General features: G+C 36.8%; 1 protein-coding gene across 2 annotated transcripts in view; it reads right to left on the bottom strand.

The window, feature by feature from the left end:
- CACNA2D1 (calcium voltage-gated channel auxiliary subunit alpha2delta 1) overlaps positions 1-26,955 on the bottom strand; it is a 362,809-nt gene that overhangs the window by 275,108 nt on the left and 60,746 nt on the right. For both annotated transcript variants that reach the window (XM_041405297.1, XM_041405298.1), the window contains exon 3: positions 20,717-20,833. In XM_041405297.1, the coding sequence (XP_041261231.1) occupies positions 20,717-20,833 (117 nt within the window). The remainder of the gene's footprint in view (positions 1-20,716; positions 20,834-26,955) is intronic.

Raw genomic sequence — 26,955 nt, 5'->3', positions numbered from 1 at the left:
ATTCTCTGATGTGCAGTCTTCAGAAACCCCCTGGTTGCTAATTTGCAGACAAACCACAAACCTTCCCTATGCCACACAGAAATTAATTACTTAATGCTTTACTTTTTGTTCTCACCCATCTCAAGCCCATCTCACTAAGGTTTATGTACACAGCCCCAAGTCTGCTTTATTTTCAAGTTCAAGATTCAAACCTAATCATAATATCTTCACACCTGCAATCAAAAGTTAATAAAGAATCATTTATTTATCAGTTATAAAAGACAGAACATGAGCATCAAGACAACTATGAAAATGGACAAAATAATCAATTTCTGTGTGTTTTCTTCCTTTTCTTTCATCTTTTGGGATTGATCTTTCGTATTTCAAGTCTCATCTTGCTCTCCTTACACACCAATTAACTGTTTTTTTTCTACCCAAAAAATACCACTTCTGTCTACCTTCTTTTGTAGTTTCCTCTTTGCTTTCAGTCCATGTTTCTGGCTTCTCTTCCATTTATTCTTTCTACCTTTCTTTGTCTTGAGACAAATTTTAATAACATTTAATTTGAGATTGATATATAAAACCACTGTTGTGTAAGAGTCAGGTGTTCTGCCATTCTGCCACAGGATTTTCTATTTGCTTGACTCCTATGTTAATAAAATATATTTCTTATGTGATTTTTACTTAAAAAAATACTAAAGGTTTAATTCCTCTGTAGAACAAAAGACTGCAGCATGATACTTTTCTGTAATTTATTTAATTAGCATCTTACTAATTATTGTTTCAGTTGTCTGAATGCACTTCATCATTTTAATGATAATGCTGCTCCTTGACTTCCCTAAACAGAAGGTAGACAAATTACCTGAAGGTCTCTAGTGTTGCTGTAAAGGTCTGTTTTATTCCCAGAACCCAGATCTTTGTTTAAATTAAACAACATTCAAGTTTTTTACTTTTAAATAAGATTGACAAAAGTTAACACAAATTGCTTCAGTGATAATAAGTTTGACTTTTTTTTTTTAATAATTGGTATTAGGGGCATTCATAAACCAAAGAATAATTTAGAGGAGTGAAAAGTATTGTTCCTTTCAACAATAACTAATTTTATAAGCTCATACTAGACACAAAAAAATACAAATATAATTGCTGTGCACATTTAGGGAACATGCCATTTCTCCTCTCTATTACCTAAAATAAAGAGAAACATCCAAATGACAATATTAGCTCATTTTCCCTATATCCACTCTGCAAAGTTATTTTGAGCAATCTGAAAAATACAAATGGTGTAGGACAGAAATATAGTCCTCAGGCTGGATAATATCCATTTGAGTGTTGCCAGAGCCAGCAGAGTAGAAAAAAACAACCAAAAGCCCCTTCCAAAAGAGAGGAGAAAAAGGAAGAAATGCGTAGAGAATAACTATGAGAGGAAGTAGGGGATAGAAATACTTGCTGTGCTCTGGTTTTGAACATGGAGATCAATCCTACCTCCCCTCCCTCCAAACAAGGATGTTACATTTACAGATGTAAATGATGCCTACCAAGATTGCCATGATGTCCCTTAGGCTAATTTGGGGGAATCTGACCAACCTACAGCCTACACAGCACAGCACAGCACATCCAGCTCACAGACCAGCACAGGGAGATAGCAGGGACAGCCTGGCTAGCTGGGAGGGAGAAAGGCAAAAACATCAAAATGTCAACTAATTTACAACTCATTTGCTACTTACTAAGCCTGTCCTTTACACACTGTTTTTTGGGTTTTTTTCTTTCTCACTAAAATATCACCTTCATCTGAGGACACCAACAATAAGCATGGATACATGTTTCAGCTTCCAGAACATGGCCACAAGAGCAATTCCTCAGGGTCTGACATGCACATCAATTAGTGTATGGCTGTGCAGCCTTCTCTGATGTCCTGCATCCCTGCCATAGCTAGATTGTTCATTTAAAGAGACTAATTTGCTATTAGATAAGTTTCTATAAAGCAGGCAGATCCAGACAAAATTTTCCTTTTTTTTTTTTTTTTTTTTTTTTTTTTTTTTTTTTTTTTTTTGTTTTGTTCAATACAAAGCAGTAGTTACTGGGATTGCCCCATGGATGTTTTCATCCATTCCAATTCAAACAGCTGAATCCCTGCTGAACACTCCTTGTTTGTGTTTCTGTTTGTGTTTGCTACCTTTTCAAACCAGAACATCTGTGCAAGATACTTTCCTGCACCATCCACATTGTGGATTGCATGCTTCAGAAGGGACTGAAACCAAAATCTTCAACAGGAGGTAACCCTGCCTCTCAAATAGCAGCACATGCCACAGGGAGTACCAGTGGACTACAAAACATCCAATGGCTCCATGCACTTAAATAACATGCAATTGCAAATTGCAGCAAACCATTATTATTTCTGAAATGAGAATAAGCTCTCCTTGTTTTGTGACCATAACTTCCTGCAAAGTAGCTTGGATCAGATCTCCAAGATTTTTGATTCTGAAGATTAACATCTGATGATACACACAAGTATAAGAAGAGTTTGGATGCCATCCTCCATATTACAAGGAGGACATTTGAGGGCAAATTGTCTTCAGTGCTTTAAAAATCCCATTCTGTATCTTCTGGCATATATGACTGTTTCATCTTGGTAAAAGGCTTTTGGCTATTCTTTATAGCTTCTGCAGGTGAACTCTCTTCCATGAAAATCTCTTGAAAAAATGCATAGGGGATTGCCAAACAAAATCCTTATTACTTGATCTAGTGCAATGTGTCCCTGCCCATGGCAGGAGGTTTTGAACTAGATGATCTTCAAGGTCTCTTCCAACCCAAACCACTCCATGACATATTGTATGATTTTGGCACCTTACAAAGAAGATATATGAGCTACCTTTTGCAGCCTTCTAAATTGGCCTCAAATGGTTAATGTCACATAAATACATAGCAAAAAACCCCCCAAGAAGTCCAAAGATGTTGTCATTAAAGTGCCTTGATCCAGACCTGCTTCCTATAAGAAGCACATTCAAGTTTAGTCAATAACAGATTAAAATATCTTTTGTAATTGGCACCATCTTTATCAGTCAATAGGGAAGGACAAAAGACAATGCTTCATTTGGTTCTGCCACTGGCAGCATTGATCTCTGATGGGCAGGACTTTATAGCTTTCATTCTCAATTAACAGGGGAAATATAATTCTGGAAAACCTACTGAGCAGATGTATACATCTGCACACAGATGGAAATGATGTCCACTACCTATCAAGATGCAAATAAAAACTAATGCCGGGTTGCAGATGTTTGACAATTTGGATAATCCATCAAATACATGAAAGAATTTGTATTTATACTTGAACATATGAGCTTGTACTTTTCAAAGGGGGTAAGGGTTTGCAAGAGGTGCAAAAGGGTTGCAGATCACAGCTGGTATTAAAAAACAAAATGTCACAAGGTAGATGAGCAAAAAGGAGCCAAGCTGTGAAGAAATTTAAAAGGATCATACATTTTCCTTTGCTGCAAAAGAGGAAATAGCACCAAAGGGACTGAAAGAAAGTGCAATGAATCCTCCACTCCATTGTGGCAAAGCCTATTTTCCAACAGGCACAGAAGAAGCCTAGCTTAGACTCCTAGCTTAAACGACACAACTTTCTCTTTTGAAGCTTAATGTAAGCAAAATTAATCATGCCACATGCTTTTTAATAATTTTGTATTTAGCATTTTAGGGATAGTCAAACCATAGTGAGCTCAAGGATAGCTTATGGGCAGTGCTGTAAAAATGAACCTGTTACTGGCATGTCCTGTGTCAGGGATTTATACTTGCATGCTGCTCTAAAATGTATTGCAGAGGCAATAGATATGTCACACTCGGACTGCACGACATAGCAACGGTTCAGCAGGAGCACAAGTACTGACACAAGTGGCATATCAGGATCCATTATGAAAAATGTGAGAAATTGAAAAGTATCTGTAATCTTCCTCTCTGTCAGGTTATCTGAGTCCCCTACCTTTAATATGCTGTGGGCTGCTGTGAAATGCTTCCAGGCGAAACTGCCCATGGGGCTGAGAAAGCAGCTGGAGACAGTTTCTAAGCAGTTGCCAAGCCCTTGCCAATGGAATTTATTTCCTGATCACAAAAGTTTTCCAATGTGTTTTACTGTACTGCTCCATTTTTATTGTGGCCATTACAACTGCAGATAAAAAAATAGGTTGGGAAAATATCAGACACAGACTTTTATGTAGATGTTGTAATGATTCTCAGTGCAGATCAAAAAAAGTTTAATTTCAATACTACTTAATCTTTGCATTTCTATGTATATTGATTTTACTAGCATTTTCCCTCACATTAGGTGCCATGCAAAGTTGAGATTACTGTCTTTTTTTTAAAAAAGTTCTAACATAGGAGACTTGCACAGATGCAGAAATCCCTCCAGTATAGGGTGATATATATCATTGCTCCATGCAAACACTCTGCTTATAGGAAATAAATGAAAATTTGCTTCCATTAACATCTCTTACCTTCTCCTGCCTGCCCCTTACTGAAATACATCAAAAATGCACCAGAAAACTTTCCTGAGACTAGAGGCAATTTGAAAGGACAGGAGTTTACCCTGACAGGGTAAAAGAGTTTCTTCTAATTATACAGTTATTTACTATCACTAAACAAATTCTATACAATAGAATGGAATTCTGTATCTTTCAAGCTGACCAATAGTTGTCAATAAAGAAAACATCAGCAGCTCAATGTTTGTGCGAACATACTAGGTATCAGAGAGCACAGAAACAAATGTAGAACAGTCTTTTGTAGGCATTGAGGCCACTGCAAATACATTGTTGAAGCAGTAGCAGCATATGTGGAGGAACAATGTCCAAGACACTGCACAAGAGTAACTTGACATACAGAGATCTCAAAGGAACCACAGGAAGAAGAGCTCCCCTGCTGAACTGAACACAGCTCACAGCTAAATAATAAATCAGAGCATGTAGTCAAGCATTCTCCAAAAGCACATCTTGTTCCCATATCTCTGATCTCTGCTCCCTTTCTGTCCTTCCTGGAAAACCTAATCCATGACCAACAGTTGATGCAGATGTAGTTACAGCTGAGACCACAACGAGGATGTCTTAACAGAAATATTTCAATTAAACAGCATAACCGAGAATTTTACTGGTAATTCATGAAACTATGCACAGTGTTACTAAACACTGAGACCAAAAATAAACCCTCACAAACCAGGAAAAAACAAGCACAGTATTGCCTTGTGATGAAGCTAAGAGAAGCACATAATTGATGAGCTATCTGTTTTATAGCAACTTTTGCAAGCCTACAAAGCTCAAACCTGCTCCAAAGAATGTGAGTGTGTCACAGCACCAATCCTGGTAGAGTACAAGAAGCATTTGAATACTCTAAGGCACATGGTGTGACTCTTGGGAATAGTCCTGTGCAGGGCTGGGAGCTGGACTCTATGATCTTCATTGGTCCCTTCCAACTCAGATGACTCTATGATATATACAAAAATTCTGAAGCACTTCTTCAGTTTAGATTCAGACAACCTGACAAGATTGTTCCATTCCATATAAATTCCTCTGATATCACTTTAGAAAGCCTGATTGCATAAAGAAAATACATCACACCCATACCCCTCCCTTATCCTGAGAGCGAAATTTTACACTAATAGGGAAGGCAATTCAGAATAGGACAACATTTAGGTACAAAACATGCCCACCTGCTTTCATGATCACCAAGGTGAAAACTACCAAACCCTAAACACTAAGATCGAAGGGGTCTCCTACATGAAGTGATTTTGCAGAAGCTTAAAGTAGATTTCTTAACAGTAGATAAGAAAGGTGAATAAGCATAAAGTAATCTCAAGCAGGAAATACTCAAACTGTTTGAACACATACATGTTAAGAAATATTGTGTCCATTTAACAGAAGATTTCAGTGAGAAACCAATAGAAGCTCAAAGTCTAGAATAAAACACAGATGGACTGAATAAACAGATGATGGACTTGCACCACATGAACATAATTGTATTTCATGCTTCCATTACATTTATTATTATATTCATTATTACAACTTTTTTTTTTCAATTCCAAGTCATATTTAAACTAGGATTCAAGGAAAAAAAATCCATTAATACTACTACATGCTTAACACAATCCTTACTTTATTCAGAACAAAATCAGGAACACAGCCTGCAGCCATAAACTCTGCCTACAATACAGCAATAATTACTTATGCAAATATGTATCTTATGTGAATCCACTGCAAATACAGAAAACTCTTTTATGAAATATTAGAATAGTATAAAAACAGTTAAAAGAAAAATGAGCTTCATTAAAAGATTAAAACCACAAAATTTAAAAGCTAAAGCACCTTGTAGTAGTACCTCAATTCTCCCAAATACATGGTTATAGTTATGCTACACCAGAGTTTGTACCTCATAGCGTTAATTTTTTCCTCATTTTCATCCTCTGTAGTCACCTCTTTACTATATTCTTAGCAGATTAAAAGACTGGCTGTAGCAAGCACTGGCTTTAGAAAATGAAAGCCTAAAAATAAGATGCATTTTGAAAATTAAGATTTGAGGTTGTAATATACAGAGTACAGGGAAAACATACAGAAGAACCAGAAGATACAGAAAATAATAACTGAGAGTAAAATTACACAATCTGGATTTCTACTGTGGAAGAAAAAAATAGCAATAAATTCTTAATGAAAACTCTTTCAGATTATAACCTTAAAATTGAATTTATTTTACTTTCATTATATGCAAATATTTTTACCTAATATTACATTACATTTGGATATGATGCCATCTTTTTACATAGAACTGAAACTCATGAAATGTGTCATGAGATGAAATGTTATCCCTGGAATTGCAAAATGCTATGCTCTCGTTCTTTGACTTCCATTGTCCTCCATTGGTTATGAAAGGAATACCCTCAAGATGCATGCAGGCTTTGGGGAGGGAAGAAGTGGGAGGAAGGATAATTGAGGGGCCAGAAGGGAAGGACAGCTCTGTTGACCCAGTGGGAAGTCTGGCATGTCATCAATGCTGTGGAAGAGAAGAGGGATTGGAAACGTTGAGGAAATGCCAGGTGGGACCACATGGTTTACACACGTCAGTATATTCTATGTTGCTAAAGGCTGATTCTATTTGAAATCGACCTGAAAATACTCACCCCTAGGACTTCAACTCAATCTGCTTTTATCACCTTGGGAGCAGGTAAACATGCTCCTCTAGCATTTTCTGTTCATTCACATTAATTTTTTTAAGGACCTGCTAAAACATAAATACATCCTGACAACTCCAGAATACATGTAAACCTTTACAATAAAAAAAAAAAAAAAGGGGGGGTGTGGGGGAAATGGCACAACAAACATCAAGGGAGATTGCTCACTGCCTGCTCAGCAATGAGAGCGTTACCGCCGCCCACTCCCGCACCATCCGCCCAAACACATCCAGCAAAAACAAAATCACTGCTCACTGCTCTGACTCAGGGAAGGCACTCGGGGAATAGCCGCTGAATTTAGCAGCAGAGCCTGTCTGCTTAGTGCTTTCCAGTGGACTGAGCATCAGTGAGTCACTGCTGCTGTAACACAAACCAACTTGGAGACGGCGTAACGAGCCAAGGAGCAGGAACATGGATGCTGCCAGTGTGCAAGCAGCAAATGAAGCTGAAGGATTATGTAAGGGGTTTCTGCACAAGAGGGCAAGACCTAAAGGATCTTTTCAGTTTTGGAAAGCATTCCCTGCTAGCTTCTTGGTAGGGAAAATATTCCCTTCACAACGAAGCGCAACCTGCTGACATATGCAACAGGTTGCGCCATAAAAATAAAGAAATAACTTTGAAACACAGCCACTGATCAATTTCAGCTTTGTTACCTGAATGTTAAGAACGATACATATTTTTTCCTTGCAAATGTCAGAGCTGGATGTAATGAAGACATTGATGGAAGAATCTAGAGGGGAACTCCACTGTCCCATCCTCATTGGATCTGCTAAATTCCAGCACCGAACCCAGATGCCCTCACTCTTCTTCACACTGCTCTTGTAAGCCCATCACTGCACAGAAACATTTTCCCTGTACTAATCCAAGAGGATACAAACCAAGAATTTCCTATCTTTGGTCTGAAGATAATTTCAGAATTCAAGGAATGAGGAGCGTGCATTATGAAGCCAGGCTCAAAGAAAAGTATAAATTCTGTTGCTCTTTTTTGTTCTGATATTTGAAGGGGAAAAAAAAATCTAATTACTTCATCACTTATTTTAACACCAGATGAAAAGGAACAATACATGAACAAGTAGACTTTTCCATAATTATACCTGTCATATTTGCATAGAACAAAATTTATTGCCTAGGGGCAGTTTTAATTACAATCAAGTAGAGGGTGATTGAAGTTTTAATAAGAAATAGTGAATTGAAAATAAATTAAATCCCCAAACAATTCTATAAAAAAGGAGTATTTTTCTCAGGGTATATTGAACCTAAAGACTGGCAGAACTTCTCTTGTTATTAAGAAAGGCAGCCTTGAAACAGGTTAATGATGTCAGTGTTGACTAAACATAGGCAAAGTGATAAAACCTCCAGCAACGTAGATCTTTCAGCTTGGAAGGAATGAATGGACTCCAGAATGACATGGAAAAGGAAAAGGAAAAGGGGTAAACCAACCAAAACACCCAAAACCCCACTAGAAATTCAAACTGCTTTTTTATGCAAGACACAGACCATAAAAGAACAATTAAACAAAATTACAAAAATTTGTATTTTCTCTTACCTGAAGTACACATCTGCACATGTTTTTTTGTTATATTCCGTAAACACCTAACAGCAGTGGCTTTTAAATGATTTCTATTTGTGAGACTAGTTCCAAATCAATATTAATTATTAAACAATTAAAAATTAATATTAAATGAAAGTTAATTTCTTTGACAGTCACAATCTAATACAAACCTTTGAAACATACTTGGGGATTCATTCCCCTCATCTTGAGAACTAGTGCTCTACACCTTCTACTGATACGGGTTTTGTTAGACAAAGATCACATCCATCAACTTCAAATGAGAAATTGACTGGCTTTGTGTTTGCAAAATATTAGCAGAATTTTTTAAATACAGTGTGAAAGGTATAAAAAATAATTTATAAATGGAAAGAATAGAAAAAAAAATATATATACATATATATATATATTTTTTTTTTTTTTAATTAGAAATTAAGAGACCAGAACTAGACTAAGGAGAAGGTAGCCTAAAAAAAACCATTACTTAGGAAAAACCTAACATCAAAGGTTGAAAGAAGCTGAACAGAGGCTTCCCTCGGTTAACTGTATGCCTGACTTTTGGGCATCAGCAGAAGTGCAAGAGCAGTTCCTCATGCTCCAAATACCCATCTGCAGTGCCCAACACTGAGGTGCTCTGCCTCACACACCTCCTGACCCACTGCCATGCTTTTTTGAAGCATACTGCAATATAAAGAAGATGGTGGTGATGTTTGAAACAATACAAGACCACTGGGTAAATGTTTAACTCTAGTAACTCTAAGGGCTGTGAAAACCAAGACCCAAGCCTTCCTGTGCTACCCTGTCTCCTTGTTCTGTGAATCCTCCATTCCTCACACTTGCTTAGCACTGGGAAAATGAAGAAATAACCAAGGACAAGCAGGGCATTTTTATTCCTTATAGCTTGTAATTGAGTAATCTGAGAAGTCTTTTAGGAGGAAAAATATAAACTTTCTTAGACTGAAGATAAATTTCATCTCAGATCCCTGATTCCTTAAACAGCCATTTGAGTTAAAGAATCCTCTTTCAAACAGATTAAAAACCTACCAAAAAAAAAAAACCTCTGACCAAAACAATAATAAAACAAACCAAAGCAAAATACACACAAGATTTTTGCAGCTACCAATCCTAAGCAGAAGATTTCAGTCTCTGATCCTAAAGAAATTAAAGTGTCATCTTGCAACACTGACCCAAATGCAATGCTCCAGACAGAGGATTTCAGTTTCATCTATGCAAGACATCTTGTGCTTAGCACATATATATCTGTCCTTCAGCTGTGCTGAAGTGGAATTTCAAATGCCAAAGGTGGAATTTGGACCTAGGTGACTCCACTGAAGACAGACAGCTGTGTTAAAATCAAGCATACATGGGAGACGTTTCAGCCTTTAGAGCTTATGCAAAGTCTCCTATCCCACTGCAGGAAGAGACGAACACATTGATAGAGAGAGGACTGAGGATCCCTTCCACCTCCATGTGAATTCATAAATCAAATCCCAATATATAATAAATCTGATCCCTTTAGGAATCTAGGCGAAGAGCACCAATTTTTATCTGTTAAGCAACTTCATAAAAGGGGGTGAAAAATATTCCTGGGTAGTCCTTGGACTTTAAGAAACCATATCTTCATCACATTGACACATGATAAAATGTGTCATCACCTTGTTTCTTGAAGCTTCCCCATCAAAGAGAATCTTTTAATCCAACAAAAGGATTAACATAAAACACATATGGATTACTTCAGCTTTTACTGATTAAAAAAGCTTTTTGAAGTTGAACATTTGTTTATCAGCAAATTCACAGTTGGATCACAGAAAATTAGACTTTGAAAAAATCGCAAAAACCAGTTTATGCTTTCCCTCAGCACATTCTGCTTTCTAAGTTTTGCCACAGAGACTTCTGGTACAAAGAACTTGCTGGGTTCCTGCAGAATTTTGCCTTTTGTACTAACAAGTACATCAAAAGTCAGTGTTGCAAAGAAAGCTGAGAGGAGTTCTCTTAAGGAAAGTTTTAACATGGAAATTTCACTACAAAGCCCAAAAGGTGTGACAAAGGTGACCGGTGGACACCTTAAACTGATAAGGAAGAAAAACATGAAAGAAATATACCAGGTGAACACACTCCTGAAACAGCTTCATGCTTTCATGAAGTTCAGTATTTGTTCTTAACCAGCTCTGCAGCAAGCTGTGTCCAAGGATTGGAAACAGCTGATCTGATCCCTTTAAAGCTTACTAGGAAGAGCCCCAGCTTTACCTGCATTCTTTCCCAAGGCGTCCAATTAACCACACTCCCGAAATACTGGCACAAAGTGTGCTACCAAAATGCTTGAATTAAAACTCAAATATTCCAGGAAATATGTCATACTACTGAGCACACTGTTATCCAGACCTAACAGTACATTTAAGGATACTGCAGCTATAGAATAAGCATCATGGCCATGCTGTAGATAGGTACCATCACACTCAGAAAACACTAGCATTTACAGAAAAGAAAAAAAAAATTAGGAAGCCTGTTTGAAAGAACATATTGTTTAACTACTCATTCTTGAATGCCAATATATTAAATTATATGACCAGAAACCAACCCAAAAGTGGAGATTTATCTTTTGCTTGTGCAAAGGACAGATTCTGATGTTCATTATGCAATTCAATAGTTGTTTTATTGCAGCAAAAGTTCCACTGAAGTTGAAAGTCTGATGCTTTTACATACTTCATCAGTCAAAACTGGCATTACTAAATTCAATCTTACTCTGGTGCCACAGTAACAATTATTGCACTCAGCTCAATCTCATTAAAAACTTGACCAAGAAAAGTTGGAAAAAAAATTTGAGCATTTTATCACGACAGGTACATAATAATTAGGAAGGGATCCATTTTAAATAACTTTAATTTTGCATTTGTGCTTTAATTCTGCTATCTGAAGTAAAAATTGAACTGAATTACAATTCAAATGTTTTAACAACTTAATAAAACTCCATAACCCAGGAATGTACAGATTTTGTAGCATATTTAAAAAACACTGACTCAGACACAGGTACCCTGGAGAGCACTTAAGTTGAATGGGGTGAACAATTCAGCATGAGTTAGTTTGATGCTACAGCAACACTATCTAATCTGAACTTTTAATATGGAGAATATGGAAAGACAAGAAAAGGGTACAAAGAGTTCCACTGAGACAAATACTGGAATCATGAATACAGTCAGGTATCAATGCTCTTAAAGCAAAGATTCTGAAAGACAACAGAAGTTAGAGTCACAGATTTAACCCAGTCTTGGGGGAAGAAAAAAGCCTCACAAAGAGGCAGAATGAAGGCCTGGGGTTGTGTACAACACACAACTGTTGTACCACAGTTTATGTATAATGTGTGTGTGCAAGTTTCCATCTCTGAAAACAACACTTGCACTTCTCCATAATGTTTAACAGAGCTTTCAGCAAGTAAGTGGAATTTTAATTTCACAGAGGATTTAAAAACTTTTAAATTTTATTTTATTGGGGTTGAAAATGTGAATGTAGTGACTGAAGAAAAAATAAGGAGACTTGAGAGGGCTGACTAGACAGCATAAGGTTATGGAAGTCAACAGTTGCAAATTGAACTACTTCTATGCAATATTATATTCTGAAAAATGTGGTTTACCATGGAAAATCATTGTTCTGTAAAATTTTCAGCTAGCCACAGAGAAAAAAACATCATTGTGGCTTTTGGGTATGATCTGAATGGAAGGCATCAGACCAAGAAATAAGGAAGAAAAAACATCTCTTTGCCTATCAGCCAGAAGGTCATACTAGGGAAACAGAAATAACTTCAGGAGAAGAAGCTGCCTGAGTGTAAGAAGGCTAGCAAAGCCCTGGAGACAAAAACTGGAATTAATCCAAGAAAAATAACTATAGACGTTTGGGTTACATTTTTCTTTATTTTCAATATTGAGTCTCCAAAGCTGAGAAAGAGACTTTAAAACCAAAAGAACCCAAGACTTGTTTGAGCAGTATTTCACCTTTCACAGTAAACCCCCAGCTTAGGGTAATGCTGGCATTAATGAGGCCATGCACCTGCAGAACATCTTTCACAAATGAAATTTCAGTATCCATAAACCTAGACAAAGAAACCTGCTTGTAACAAACTGATGAAGAATCTCTCACAGGAAGTAAAAAAAAAAAAAAATCTGCAACAAAACTGCAAAATTTGCCATGGCATTTAGTTTTTAAGTGAATTTTCACAAGTGAATGTGTATAAAGGGATCTAAAAGGAAAAGATCTGCTAAAGCTATAAGTACCCTGTGTATTTTTCTCCATATGAAATGTGAACATATTAACAGTGACAATTTACTGTGTAAGGAGAAAGAAATGTCACATTGTGAGGCTGGTCATCAAATAATATTATTTGCCACAAGCATTTTTTAGCTTTCTTTGTCTCAGTCACAGTTACAGCTCCAAGTGCAATGCACTGTGCTGCAGGATGGAGATTCAGCAGGTGTCTCTCTAAGCTTGCAGACTTGATGCCATTGCAGCACTATGTAGAGTTCATGGCCACAGAAATTAAAATTATGACTATGGCTATCTATGAAGGCATGGGAAGGTGGGGAGATGACCCCCTCTTTATCTGTTAACAAGAATACAAGATTTGGAGAAGGCAGATCAAGCCAACTGTGAAAAGAAAAGCATGTAAACAGGCAATATTTATAAGAATTTTCACTGAAAGCCCTCTGATTTATTTTTCCAGACTTTTATGATACCTTGCAAGGTACGTGAGTTATGTGAATCTATCATCTGAGGCATAATGTTGCATCCACACAACCTGGATTTCGGTTAAAAAAGTAAGACTCAAGGCAAGACAAGCAAAAACAAATTCAAACATCTGACATGTGGACAAGTTGACAAATGGTTGACTTCACAAGTGTTGCGTCTCACTAGCTGTCATTCCAAAACACATTTGCTTCAGCAAATACAGCTGACTTTCAAAATAGACTACATTTACATCTGGAGATTTAAACAATGTTCATACAGGCTAACACAGTCACCACTGCAGTCTGAAAGAGCATATGTAAAACTTCTTCTGCTAGTGTGCAAAATTTCAGTGAGGGTAATTTCAAAAATAGCAAAGCATGAGTCTTAAACTCACCTGCAAAGTTCCTACCATACCTGAAGAAGCTATTTAGACCAATTCTAGCCATGGACTGAAATCTAAATCTAATGCTGCAGCAAGGAGATGACAATGTCTATTTGAAATACTCACAGGAAACATCTAGAAATAAAATATAAAAATGTTCCACCTCAGTGAGATACTTAGTATGTAAGAATTGATGGAGACAGAAAAATTAAGACATGTGAATAGACCTGAAGTCCTAGCACTGTAAAATTCTGCCAAATATGTTACAGAAAAGAGTTAAAGTACCAAGACATATTGTCATGTAAAAACATATGGCATGCATGCATAATCTTACAGTCCTTAGACAGAGGAAAGTGTATTTTAGTTGTATTTTTCCAAATTGCAAGCATTTTTCTGGGAGGATCACTGCAATTAAAGTAATTTGCTTTATGATTCTGGAACACACTTTGTGTAATCTTTTCCTATAACTAAAGAGCAATGCCCAGCTTGAAATTAAAAGGTAATAAAATAAAATATTTTGAAACATTAAAGAAAAGAAACAGGCACAGCCAAACAATTTCAAGGGGAAAATTCAAATGTTAGAGTGAAAAATAATATAAAACCTCTGTGCATGACAAAAAAACATGCATAGACAAAACTGTTCGTTTTTTGAACTGAAAATTTACTCCAGTTAATTCCTTCTTTTGCATCTTTGCAGACTTCCTCTTCTTAGAAATCATACCTGAAACTATTTCGGCAAACTGTGTACACACAGTCCACTGCCAGCTTCCTTATGATGTTCAGCATTTCAAAGAAGTAACAAAAAAATACTAACAAAATGTGGAAAACTGTTTTTTTGCTGGGAGACTAAGCACAGTTCAAGCTTTTTTCCTTCTCTGAATTTCTCCAACTTGAGCCCTTTGCAGTAAAATTGTCTAACATTGTCTGTAACTGGCAGAGTCAAAGGAAGAGAAACACTGAAAATCAAAAATTGAATAGTAGCATGTCTGCCAAGACAGACGTGATGCTTCTTTTTGTACTGACACCAGTTTTCAGATCAATTTCTCAACAAGGCTTACATTCTTTAAATCGTCTAGGAAAGACAGGAAGGCAAAAACATTTTATCTTGAATGACCTCTGATACGACCACAACTCAAGGGTAAATTTCTGTAGATTCTATGGGATATCACACACATGAAATAACCAACAGGAAACATCAGAATCTTCCATCAACTCAAGACTTAGTTCATCAGTGTCTCCTCATGACAAAATCACAGTGTTTACTATGTCACTGTTTGCAAAGTAATGAGGGAAGTCAGAAGCCCAGACTGCCATCAACTTTAGGAAAATACACACTAGACCAATAAGAATGACCTTATTTTCAGGCAAGGACTTCAGCCCTCACAGGCAGAGAATAAAATTAAATGGATTTACCATTTGGAACTGAAGGGATACTGGAGTATAGTTAGGAAGCAATTTCAACACACCTGTTAAAGTGTGTCCATATCCAAATAAGTATTTACATGTACTCACATATATTTTCAGTTTAAAGACCTGGTCCAAGGCATCACAGAGTGATCACCTCTAAACTGTACAATAGCATGCAGGAATGGTGGACTCAGCTACAAGATGTGACTATTTGGGCCTCTTGGAATTCTCAGTGGAGCTCAGGAGACAGAGTTGTAACAGAGCCCAAAAGCAACAGATGATATCCAGTCAAAGTTCTGCTAAATGAGTGGAGATCTCAAATTTATCCAGAGTATTTTTAAAGAATGGAAAGCTATCTTGTTACTATAGGCAATTTAAGATTAGCAGACCAGAAGGTAAGTGTCCCAGAGTGGTTTTGAGAATGTTATGTTGGTTTTAGATATCAAAACAAACTCAAGCTAGAGTGATGATACCTTTCAAGAAACAGTAGTATCAAGCACACCTATAAAATTTATTTTACTTTTATAGGTCTTTCAGGATACACAAAAATTCCCAACTCTATTTAAAGTGCACAGGATCTCTGCCTGGGAACCTCAAATTATATTGTAACACATTTAAGCTTCCCAGTTTTATTGTGAGACAGTGAAGCCTTATTTCAGGCAGGCAAGAAAATACTGAGAGATTTGGACACACTTGCACAGCTGTGTTGAAATTGCATCTAAACCAGCAGATAAACATTCTGAGCTCCTCGTTCAGAGACACAGTTGTGCACCTTGGACATTTCCCAACAGCACGTAGAGGGAACCTGTCTCCTAGCACATAATCTGTGCCTCAGTTTCCATGGAAACCCAGCTTCCTCAGTTTTCTTAAGAAATCAAAGCAAGGAGGCTAGAATGAAGATATTATGCCTCTGGTTGAGATGTCTGAAGAAATCTAGGCAATAAGGTGCAAATGTGCATGTAATTCATCTTTATCTACACATAGCTCAGGAAGCCAAGGGTAGTGACTAGAGCCTTCCCTTGGGCAACCTTAACATGAGTTAGTTAAAAGCAGACACAAATGACCCCAAAGCAAAACAAATAAATCATAGGCAGGAATTTGGCAGTGAAAATATGGCTGTCTCTCATTCTCCAGTGAAATGCATTTTAGTGGAGCTTAAGTGTTTGCTTTACACTAATGGTTATGCTGTCGCCTTACAGTGTGGGCAGTAATGGAAGAAAAATGCACTAATAAATGCACTGTGAGTCTACAACATAGGGTTGAAGATACTATCCTGACATTGAATCTTTCCAGAAAGAGGTATTTTATTATGGAAAAGACTTGTAGGGTAAAGTGCATAAATTGTACTTTTGGATAGAAGGATTAATTAATACTAATTTCAAACTATTGCACAAACAGGAAAACATAAAATGATCTTCGAATGCAGAAAGGGATCTTAGCTAACTAAGCAAGAAATAGGGTGTTTTAATCCTTTTCCCTAAAACTTCTCAACCTGGGCTTGAAAAGATATCTAGATATCTGTTTTACTAGATATATTACTTTATTTCTATACTAGATATATTACTTTATTACTATATTACTATAATTGTATATTACTAGATATCTGTTATTCTTAATTTTCTTTCTTTAATTTTCTTCTACCTAAAAGGTACAAAATGCTTACTATCTTCAATTCAAATATCTGAGCAAAAGGAAGTGGTAAAACTACAGATTTTCCCACTGTAGAAGATTCAGGATGCTCCCTGAAATGTACCGATCAATGGGGAGAGGAAGACCAAGGGCTGAACAGCTACCAACTTCATACTGCACAGGAGTGAAGCTGCTGTTTAAATTGGTCTGCAGCACTGGACCAAATATTACTTTTTATACATTGAATACATTATATAAACAAAATTATTTCATTCCCCTCATGATGCAATGCATAAACAGAAAACAAAACCCCAGAAGTATTTAAAATACACCTTTCTAATTTTAAAGTATGACAAAAAAAGAAAAAATTAAGATTTTTGCAAATCTCAAGATTACTACAGTATTTTACATTAGTAATAAAAAAAAAGTGTTAGTAATCCATTTTTTATATTAATAACTTCAAAAGGGTTTAAATTTGTACAGTCAATGAGGAAATATTTGTAACTCCTCAAACTATGTTTTATAAATATATTACAATGTCAGGCGCTCTATTTAGTATTTCTAATGATACTCATCAAATAAATATCAGTGTCTTCCAAATTTTCCATTTGAATGAAAAGATTCTGATCCATTAGCATGATCTACACAGCTTCAGAAATCTATTGCACTCATGAATGAGGTAGGTCTGCTAAAACTGAAGGCAATTCCAGCAAAAATGAACAATTTGGGTGCCAGACAGCCCAATGGGCTAGGCATGCTATTTGCTGGTATCCCTGAAAAGGCTTTGTGAGTTTTGCCAGTAGTTATTGCAGGATACATTTTCAGTGAAGCCTCCACCCATCTGCCAGCACACACCTGAGGATGCAGTTGCAATGTTGCACAGCTCATCTGCACCCACCATTTAGTGAGGTACGCAAAGACAGAATATTAACTTCTCTGTAGAATTATAGAATATCTTGAGTTTGAAGGGACCCATAGGACTCATCAAGCCCAACTCCTTGGTGCTTGCAGGACCCAGCTTGCATATGGGAATTCATTATATTGAAATAGGAGTGTTCAGTGGGGTTAGGCCAGACAAATACACGATAGTAAACAGCAGAAAGCTAAAAAAGAAATGTTCACTATTTCAACAACAGGCTGCACTGCAAGACAGCCTTTGACATCCTTCACTAGGGGGCTGTTGCCTGTCTCCCTCCTTACTACTCATACTATTCTCTTTCCCCACTGCATTTTGCTAGAAAATATTCCATTTCTTTTCATCCTTTTTCTTCTGTGCATTACATTTCCTAGTAAGAGTAATCTAGGAAAGCCCTGTGAGTTCAGAACAGAGCTTTCCCCTTTGTCATTCCTCAGCTAGGTATCTATTTCAATCACCAGTTTTAAGCTTCTGTCAAACAGAAACTCATACCCATTTACCTGGTAATTTTAGTCTCATTGATAAAGATTTTTCTAGCCCATAGTTAGATAAAACACAAATAATTCAGAACGCGAGACATATTTCTATTTTAAAGGTGATCTTATAGCTCAAGGGAAGGCAACTTAATATTAGAAAAGTCATGACTAATATTTGTTTATTATAACCTTGCCCAAAGGTTGTTTGTGCCTCATGCCTAGAGGAGGCCATGACATCCCTGAGGTATGCTAGTCTCTGAACAATAATACTGTTGATTTAATTCACTGGCACCTTCCTCATGGCATCACTAGAGGATGCCTGATGCCCTTGCACCATACTCTTTTCAGGATTCAGGTCTTAAATAACACTTTGACTCATATTAGCCTCAATGGTAAAACCCTCTGTGCAGTCATTAGTAACAGTTCCATTCAACTCCACTTCTGATTTCAGAGAAAATGTGACCCATCAGACTCAGGAAGACTGAAACTTCAGGTAAATAATTCAGCCTCATTACATAAAGTTTATAAACTGACAGCATAAAGGTAGTTTATGTAAAAAGCAGAAAGAGAAATGTATATGGAAGGAGAAGAAATCATCTTAGTAGAAATCAACAGATCAGGTGCAGGAGATAATAAATGTCTCCTGTCTATAAAAAAATGTAAAGGAAGGATTCAAATCAGAAGTCATTGAAAGTTCTGGCATGCATCTGGGATAATTGCAAATAGAAAAGTCAGTATAAATATCTGAACTGCTAGGAGCTACTGGACTAAAGGACCATCCTTCTCCTAATTTAGTCTTCTTTTACATCAGGAATCTGAATCATACTGCCCTTTTCAAAACGTGACCATGTGCTTGCCTAAAGTGAGGTAACACCTTTCTTCCACATTCATAGAAAAACTGTTCTGAAATATTTCTTAAAGTAAGCATGGAGATAATGATTTAATTTTCTTAAAATTTTATGATCAAACTACCACAAACGCATATAAAAACCCCTACATTAATCTTGTGTCTTGAGAAAATATAAGCTTTTACTGTGATAACTTAAAAACATCAACCTTATATGGGTTGAAGAGAAAATGGTGGGAAAAATTGTGTATTCACAAAGGTCTGCAAATGACTTACAGTAATACTAAGTCCACAGAATGCCTTATAAACACATACCCACTGAGGAAAAAGAGGAAAACAAGAAAAACATCAGACCTATCTTCAAGTAATTTGAACAAATTAGAGAAGGTTTGGCCCAGATAACACTGATGCACATTGTGTATTAGGTAAATAATGGGAAATGGAAGAATGAAATACTGCTAAGACCCAAAGACAGGACAATGGGTTCCTCTTGCCTATGCACAGACAACAGACTGTGCAAACTTCATTGCCTACAAGAAGGAGAGTCCTCAGGGCAGCAGCAGCAGTTTTACTCACACTGATTCTTCAGCTGCATGGAACTGTACTGATAAAAGGACTCTTTGTGTGGGACTTATCTCCCCCAGCTTTAAACACTTACAATATAGACATTTAGATTTGAGGCTTCTCCAGCTGGGAAAGAGAGGTTCTTCTCAGCTATAGTTCATCCCATTTTAAAGTCTTGCTCAGAAAATGTCAGGTCAGTCCTGACTGAGGAGTGCCTGTTTTATTCCATTGAACAAAAAAATGAGCTTAGGACAACCAGCTGAGTAGACATCTACAGTTGGTAAATTAATCTCTCTTTCTCCTCTCTTTCACTTTAAATGATACATTCAAACTCATTTGCAAGCCTATTTGAATACATAATTGCCCAAGGAAATCCAGACTGCTTTTCCATCCTTTAAACCTATTTCTAATAGTTCTACTCTGAAAGAAGTATGTTTATTAATTCATCCAGACCCCTCCATGTGTTTAGTCAGTAGCAACCATACAAAGCAATTACCCAAGTCTGGTGTCTTACAGGATAGAAGAGAAAGGGACTGCTGGCAAAAGCACTTTAAAAAAACAGATACTTTTTTATTTAAAGCATAAAGAATGGTGAAATCCCAATGAAGCATGGCTTTCACACAAAATATGATTGAAATACAGGTTAAATTAGCAAATCAGAAAAAAAAATAAAGACATGTTTCTTGTTTCTTCAAGCTCATTACTGACTATAAAGTACAGTGATCTTCAAGTCATAAACATTCATGTGTGTCACCTAGAGGAATATTTTCCAATCTATTTATAACTTAATTTCTTACTTGGCCATGGTTCCTATCTGTCGGTCAATATTAGAAACATCTGCCCTATGCCAACAAACGAGTTCATTTTTACCATGAAGTCAGGAGCCATCTTTCTACATGTCATGTCTTATTCACATCACACTGACACTGCCTCTAAGTGTATAGGTAGTAAAAATAACCATGAAAGCATAGTAAATAATAAGTTTCAGTAGTAAATAAAGATCTTGTAAAATACTAATAGAAAACTTGAACCATTGGTACTCACCACCAAGGCTTTAGACCTGTTACTTAGAAGTTTTTCTATGTCTCTGGCTGCAATTTCCACTAGCTGACGAGGGTTGTTTGCTTCTACAGTATACATTGCTGCATTTTTCAAATAAATCTGCAAAATAAAAACATGGAAATAAATCAAAATGACAGTACACATTCAAAATAAGCCAAGTGACTTGACAGAAGAGGCATCAAGATGTCATCTGTTCTTACTGGAGCTTCATAATGACTACTGCTAGGAAAATCCAACTGGGCCCTGTGAAAGAAGTACTTCACCTTTTTGTCTGAGAGGTAGAAGCTGACACTAAAAATCATTTAATAAATCTTCAAAATTGACCAGTTTTAGTGACAAACTAACCAACTGCAGAATGCTCCAGGAATCTGATTCCCATGGCATGCTAAGAGAGCAGTAAAATGGTGATCCTTTAAAATTACTGAATTTCAAATAAAATAGCTATTGCTGAATTGAATTCTTCCTTGAAATATGAAATACAAACATACCAATTGAATTAATTCATTTAAGTTGTACTAATTTAATCAGTTTAATCCCTTTTCTATTTATTCATATGATAGTATTCACAAGGAAAGAGAAGAAGGAACAAGTAAGAGGAAAAGAGGGAAAAGCAGAAATACATGAGGGGAGATGGGGAAAAAAGATAAGGGGAAGAGCGAAAACACCAATGTGTTTCTTCTCTGTCATGAATAAAGGTTATCTCTGAGGACCCATTAACTGTTTTCAAAGCAGAACATGTATATGAAGGAGATAATTTTATTTGTTAATCAAAGACACTACAGTGAAAAGCATGTAACCATAAGAAGGAAGGAAGAAAAAAGAAAAAAGTGCATTTGCCTATCTCTGTCCAACTAGAACTGAAGAAAAAAATACTATATTTGGAGTGGAAAAAAAGGAAAAAAAAAAAAGTAGATACCTTATAGCTTGATGGGCAAACAGGGAAAACTAATTTATGCAGCCAACAGATGGCCTGAGTTTACTCAAGTACTTTGCCTCTGCAGCACTGCCTGGTGGGGGCTGTGCTGTCTCCCGGGAAGTCATTCCAGGCTCAGGCAGGAACGGGTCCAGCACTAATGCACTGGCTGCCATCCAGCACGAGAGCCAAAAAACTGCCGAGCAGACTGAGCCTGCCAGCCCCGCCAGCTTTCTGGGGTTAAAGCTTTGGAGACCTTAAGGAAACTCACCACATTGCACCTCTGGTGCTTGTAGCTGATAAGTACCACAAAAACTTTTCTAAAAACTACAGTTATAGATGCAAATTGTTATCAGGCATGTCCCATAAGCTGCCACAAGATTTTGAGCACTTACGAATTTTACTACATTTATGTTGGGTCATGGTTTGTTGTCAGTTATAGATGCAAATTGTTATCAGGCATGTCCCATAAGCTGCCACAGCTTTTCAGCACTTACGAATTTTACTAAATTTATGTTGGGTCTTGGTTTGTTGATTATTTTCCTTCTGCAGTCGTTCCTTTCCACCAGTAACTGAGCAATTGGAATAAGCTTTATTCCTCTTATAGTAATAATTATTTTAAAAAAATCCGTGCACCATGAGCAGGAAATGACTACAACAAAGGACAGATCCTAATCAACTCAGATTGTAGTCTGGATACTTTTGAGGTGCTTGATTTTCAAAACAGCCACACAAAAAATTTATCTCTGGATAAACCCAAAAATCTCTTTTTGAGGGGTTTCTGGGTTTTTTGCGTTAGTTTTATTTTTGGGGTTGGGAGGGCGTTGGTGGGAGGATTTTTTAGGACATATCTTAATAGTAGAACTGGCCTATAAGCCCATTATTAATCAAACAAATTTGGAAATAAAGACATTTTATTCTACAATTGATCACTTCAGAATTTTATTCCTTTTTCTCTGAAACAAATTAAATTTCCAGTCAGCAAATTATTTGGAGGTAAATTGACTGTTGTGACCAGTCCTACAGACAAGGCAAGAGTAAAAATCAGTTTTATGGATCTAGATGGCTTGAATCAAGACTGGAAATTTCAGACGAACATCTAAATTGGAATGACCATCAAATCTTGTAAAACTTTCAGGTTTTCACACTGTCAACAACCACTCACCCTGGTCACAGAAGGAGCAGACACTGCAATATACCAGGTGTTGATGTCTTGGTCTTTGAAGAGAAATGTAATGGCAAATTCTTTTAACTTTATTTGTTTGCATGCAGTACACCTCAATCAAAAGTTACTAAATTTACAGAAGAATGGAAATAAGATTTTGTAAATGGTGTAAAAAATACAAAACAACTTTCACAGAAGTTTTAAAATAATAAATTTAAAAATAATTTTAAATGGTTCATATATTTCACTTTTGAAAATGTTTGATTGTTTGGTTTCCTTTGTTCAATTACTTTTCGTCTCTTTTTTCCACATATTTTTTTACACAATTTCTCTTTATTTCCTACTCAATATTGAAAGCAATAAGAAAAAAGTTGTATGAGTCCTTTTCATTTGGGGTTTCAATTAAGCAAAAAATCTAAAATTTGGAGAAAGAATTGCAAAAATGCCATTTCACAGTAATTAATCTTTTCACTCAACGTGATAAACACCAAGTGAGCCACAAGAAAAGAGAATTCACATAGAGACAGAGTGAAATATGCGTTCAATTAATGCAGGTTTGAAGCAGATGGATGACAGGGATGATCTGGAGATTGCACTGACCAGATATATAAGGACAAGTGCTGTAGTGATGATTCTCTGATATTTTTAAGCCCCTAGTGAAATTTAGTTTCCAACAGGCTGTGATTGAACAGCCTCAGTAGAAATTAAGGGGGATGTTATAACTGCATTCACAGAACCACCAACCAGAAAGACAATATCTTATTTGACTTAATCACAGAATCACAGAATGACCTGAGTTGGAAGGGACCATAATGATCATCTGGGACCAACCTCAAGCCATGGGACCTTTCACTAGACCAGATTGCTCAGAGCCCCATCCAAGCCTTTCGTGAACACCCTTTGCAAGTGTCTCATCACATTTAGAGTAAAAAAATTTCTTCTTATCACCCAATCTAAACCTACTGATTTTCAGTTTAAAGCCATTCCCCCTCACCCTGTCACCACTTGCCCTTGTAAAAGTCGCTTTCCAACTCTCTTATAGCCATTTTCTTGGTGCAAGAAGGCCACCATAAAGTCTCCCCAAAGTCCTCCAGGATGAACAACCTTAACTGTCTCAGTCCTTCCTCACAGGAGAGATGTTCCATCTCTCTAATTATCTTTGTGTCCTGCTGGACTGGCTCCAGCAGGTCTGTGTCCTTCTTGTGCTGTGCTCAATGTAGAGCAAAGTTAGAGTAAGCCATACTGGTAATGCATTGAGAACCTGGATGGAAAAATTGCACTTTTATCCCTGTATCTAATTTGTTCTTCCAGCAAATGTTTGACCCTATAAACCCCAATTTGAAAGCACTCACATTTTTCACACACCCAATTCCTATAGGGAAGTTATTCCCATATAGGGGGAATTCCCAAGTTTGAATGGTTTGAAAACTGCAGACTATCAAAGCATTAGAAAGGGGGACATTTTCAGGAAAAAAATAAACATTTTCATCTTTCTTCTCCAACACCAGCTATGAGAAAAATTCAAAAGTCTGAATCACATAACAAGGAGATCATCACAACAAGAGATGGGAGCATCATTAAAACTTTTATAACAGGCATTGTAGGTCCTACCACCAAGAAAGCCTGACTGAGGTTGGCTTCACAACTTGTATTTGTCAGTGATTCTAAAAAAAGTAAAATTCAGAACAACTCTCGCCCAAAATAAAACCCTTTGAGATTTATACAACACACAGAGTCAGTGGACAAGATTCCACACAGAGTCAGTCCTGAGTCAGAGACTTTCTTTCTCTCCTTCTTTGTTTACCCGCCATGGCAGGGCTGGGAGCACCAATCTATCCTGCTTCTACTGCCAGTGAAAGATTTATTCTGCAAACTCCTGAACAAACAGCATCAGAAATTACTTGGAACTTCACACACTTCTTTATTTTCCTGAAGTGTGAGACCTGTCTCAACTACCAAGGAGCAGTCTAATATTCATTAATTATTTAGGAGGTGTGTACATAATTTATTTGTTGCCTACTACCCTTTTCTTTAATTCACTGTAGCACTGCAGCAGTTCAGCACAACACTACACAGGGAAATACACACTTCAGGATACACACTTCAGGATTTGGCACCCTGGGACAAACTTTTCCTTCTCCAAGCGTCCCACCTAGCAGTCTAACAGAATTAACAAATGCTTATCTCAAATGGCCATAAAGGCTATGTGGCTTTTATATAGATTTATGGCTATAAAGAATGTTATTGGTAAAGGTGTGCTCATTCGTCTTACAAAATACAATTTGGCAAGCTCCGTAGCTTGTTAAAAGAAGTTAATTTGAATACAATTTATTAAATTGCTTTAACTAAATGAATGCAGGTTTCTATTGTTTTTTACATCTAAATTATTTTTTAGTACTTTAATCACTAATATTTTGCTAAAAGATCTCCAAATTGCCAGTAAAACCCTGTCACTTCTCACAGAATAAAGCCTCATTGCATGACTAAGCAAAACCTGTAAGGTCATAGCACAAAAATAATTTAATTCTTTTCTAAAGTCAATAGTCATGCACTTCTTTATTTAGGAAAGACTATATTAAAATTGCACATAATGATCTACAAGGTTTTAGGGGGAAGAACATGATGGAGAGAGTCACATTAAGGTGAAACAACACAACAATAGTTGAATGTGACAAAGATTAGAAAAACTGCCAGCTCCTCAGCAGAACATGCCCCTCTCTGTTCAGCCTTCAAGGACATGTTTATAAATCTCTCACAAAGAGATGTTCTCCTTGCTTCCTACAAAGCTCGCCAGGGCAAGTCAACACTTCTGCATAAATTGAGAGAGAACGAAAGACGTTATTACATAGCTCTTGCTGTATTGTGGCAGGCATTTGGGCTGGCCCTAGCACTGACAATATATTTAAATGGCCCTTACGCTGTATCACACTCAGAAAAAGAATTATTTTTAACTGCAGTACAACTCCTTTGACTCTTTGTTTGTTTGCTCTGAACATGTGAGTCACCCAGTTTAAAAACAACAGAGCCTCTCCTTCAGGCAGTGGTAACTTGGCTGAGGGCCCAAACATAGGACATGAACATGCCAATCTCATTTCCATCACTGAATGCTTCCATGGACACAGAAATCAGACCAGCCAATGTCTTCAGAAGTTCAAACCCAAAATTTCAAAAATTAACCAAAATCGCTGTAATTTTTCCAGCTTTGGAAAAGAGAAATTAAATAGCTCAACAATTCCAGTTATACTTATCTGTACAAGGTAAATCTATGGATGCTTTTATTATTTCAATACTCCTTTCAAGACCACTTAGCTCAGCCGGGCTGAGACATCTCTGTCAACAATCACTGCCTTATCACCAAATGCTTTATGGTCAGCCTAGACCAGCTGGAGTCTGCCATGATGACAAAATAGTGCTGAGCTTGTAGTAAAATCAGCCAAAATTTTGTGGTGGGTTTTCCCCCATCTCCCCTTGAAATCAACCATACCAAACTACTAACAGTACTTGTGAAATCTTGACCCAGGTTTTACAAGCTTGTGCACTAAAGTAATCAACCTAGTTAATAAATTTTAAAAATCCTCCTGAACAGAGTGAAACAAATTAAGGCTGAGTAAAGTATTCTCTTTCTGCCCACCTCTCACTTTTGGAAAGGCCCTCCCTGTGCCAATTCCCCCTGGTCCTTCCAATCTTTTTGTTTTCTACCACTCTGTGGCACTACCAGGCCTCAGTGACCATGATCTGTCTCACCAGGAGCCTCTGCCTGTACCCTGGGCCATCAGCTCCATTTCAGCCTAGGCCTCAGCTGAAAAAAAAGTTCATTGCTTACTGAAATTTTGGGTAATGTTATAAATAAATAAATAAATAAATGATTAAATTATTAAATTATAGTTTTGTTAAAAATTCAATGTTTTAAAGAATAAAAGTTTCTGGTTTAATTTTTTTTTTTTTTTTTAGCTCACAAAATATCAATTAATAACACACATACATTTTGTAATTTTAATTTCTGTTTTTACCAATGCCATGAAGTTACATCATGATGTCACTTCTGAGAGAAAAGCAGAGAGGTGAGATCATGTGACAGACATCCAAAAATATGATGAGATCTCGAGAGCAGGAAAAGTCAGAAAAAATAAACAACCACTTTCT

The sequence above is a fragment of the Onychostruthus taczanowskii genome, unplaced genomic scaffold, assembly GCF_017590055.1.
Source record: "Onychostruthus taczanowskii isolate IOZ18803 unplaced genomic scaffold, ASM1759005v1 scaffold23, whole genome shotgun sequence".
NCBI lineage: Eukaryota > Metazoa > Chordata > Aves > Passeriformes > Passeridae > Onychostruthus > Onychostruthus taczanowskii.
The sequence above is the reverse complement of the archived record's forward strand: the minus strand, read 5'-3'. Positions and strand labels throughout refer to the sequence as shown.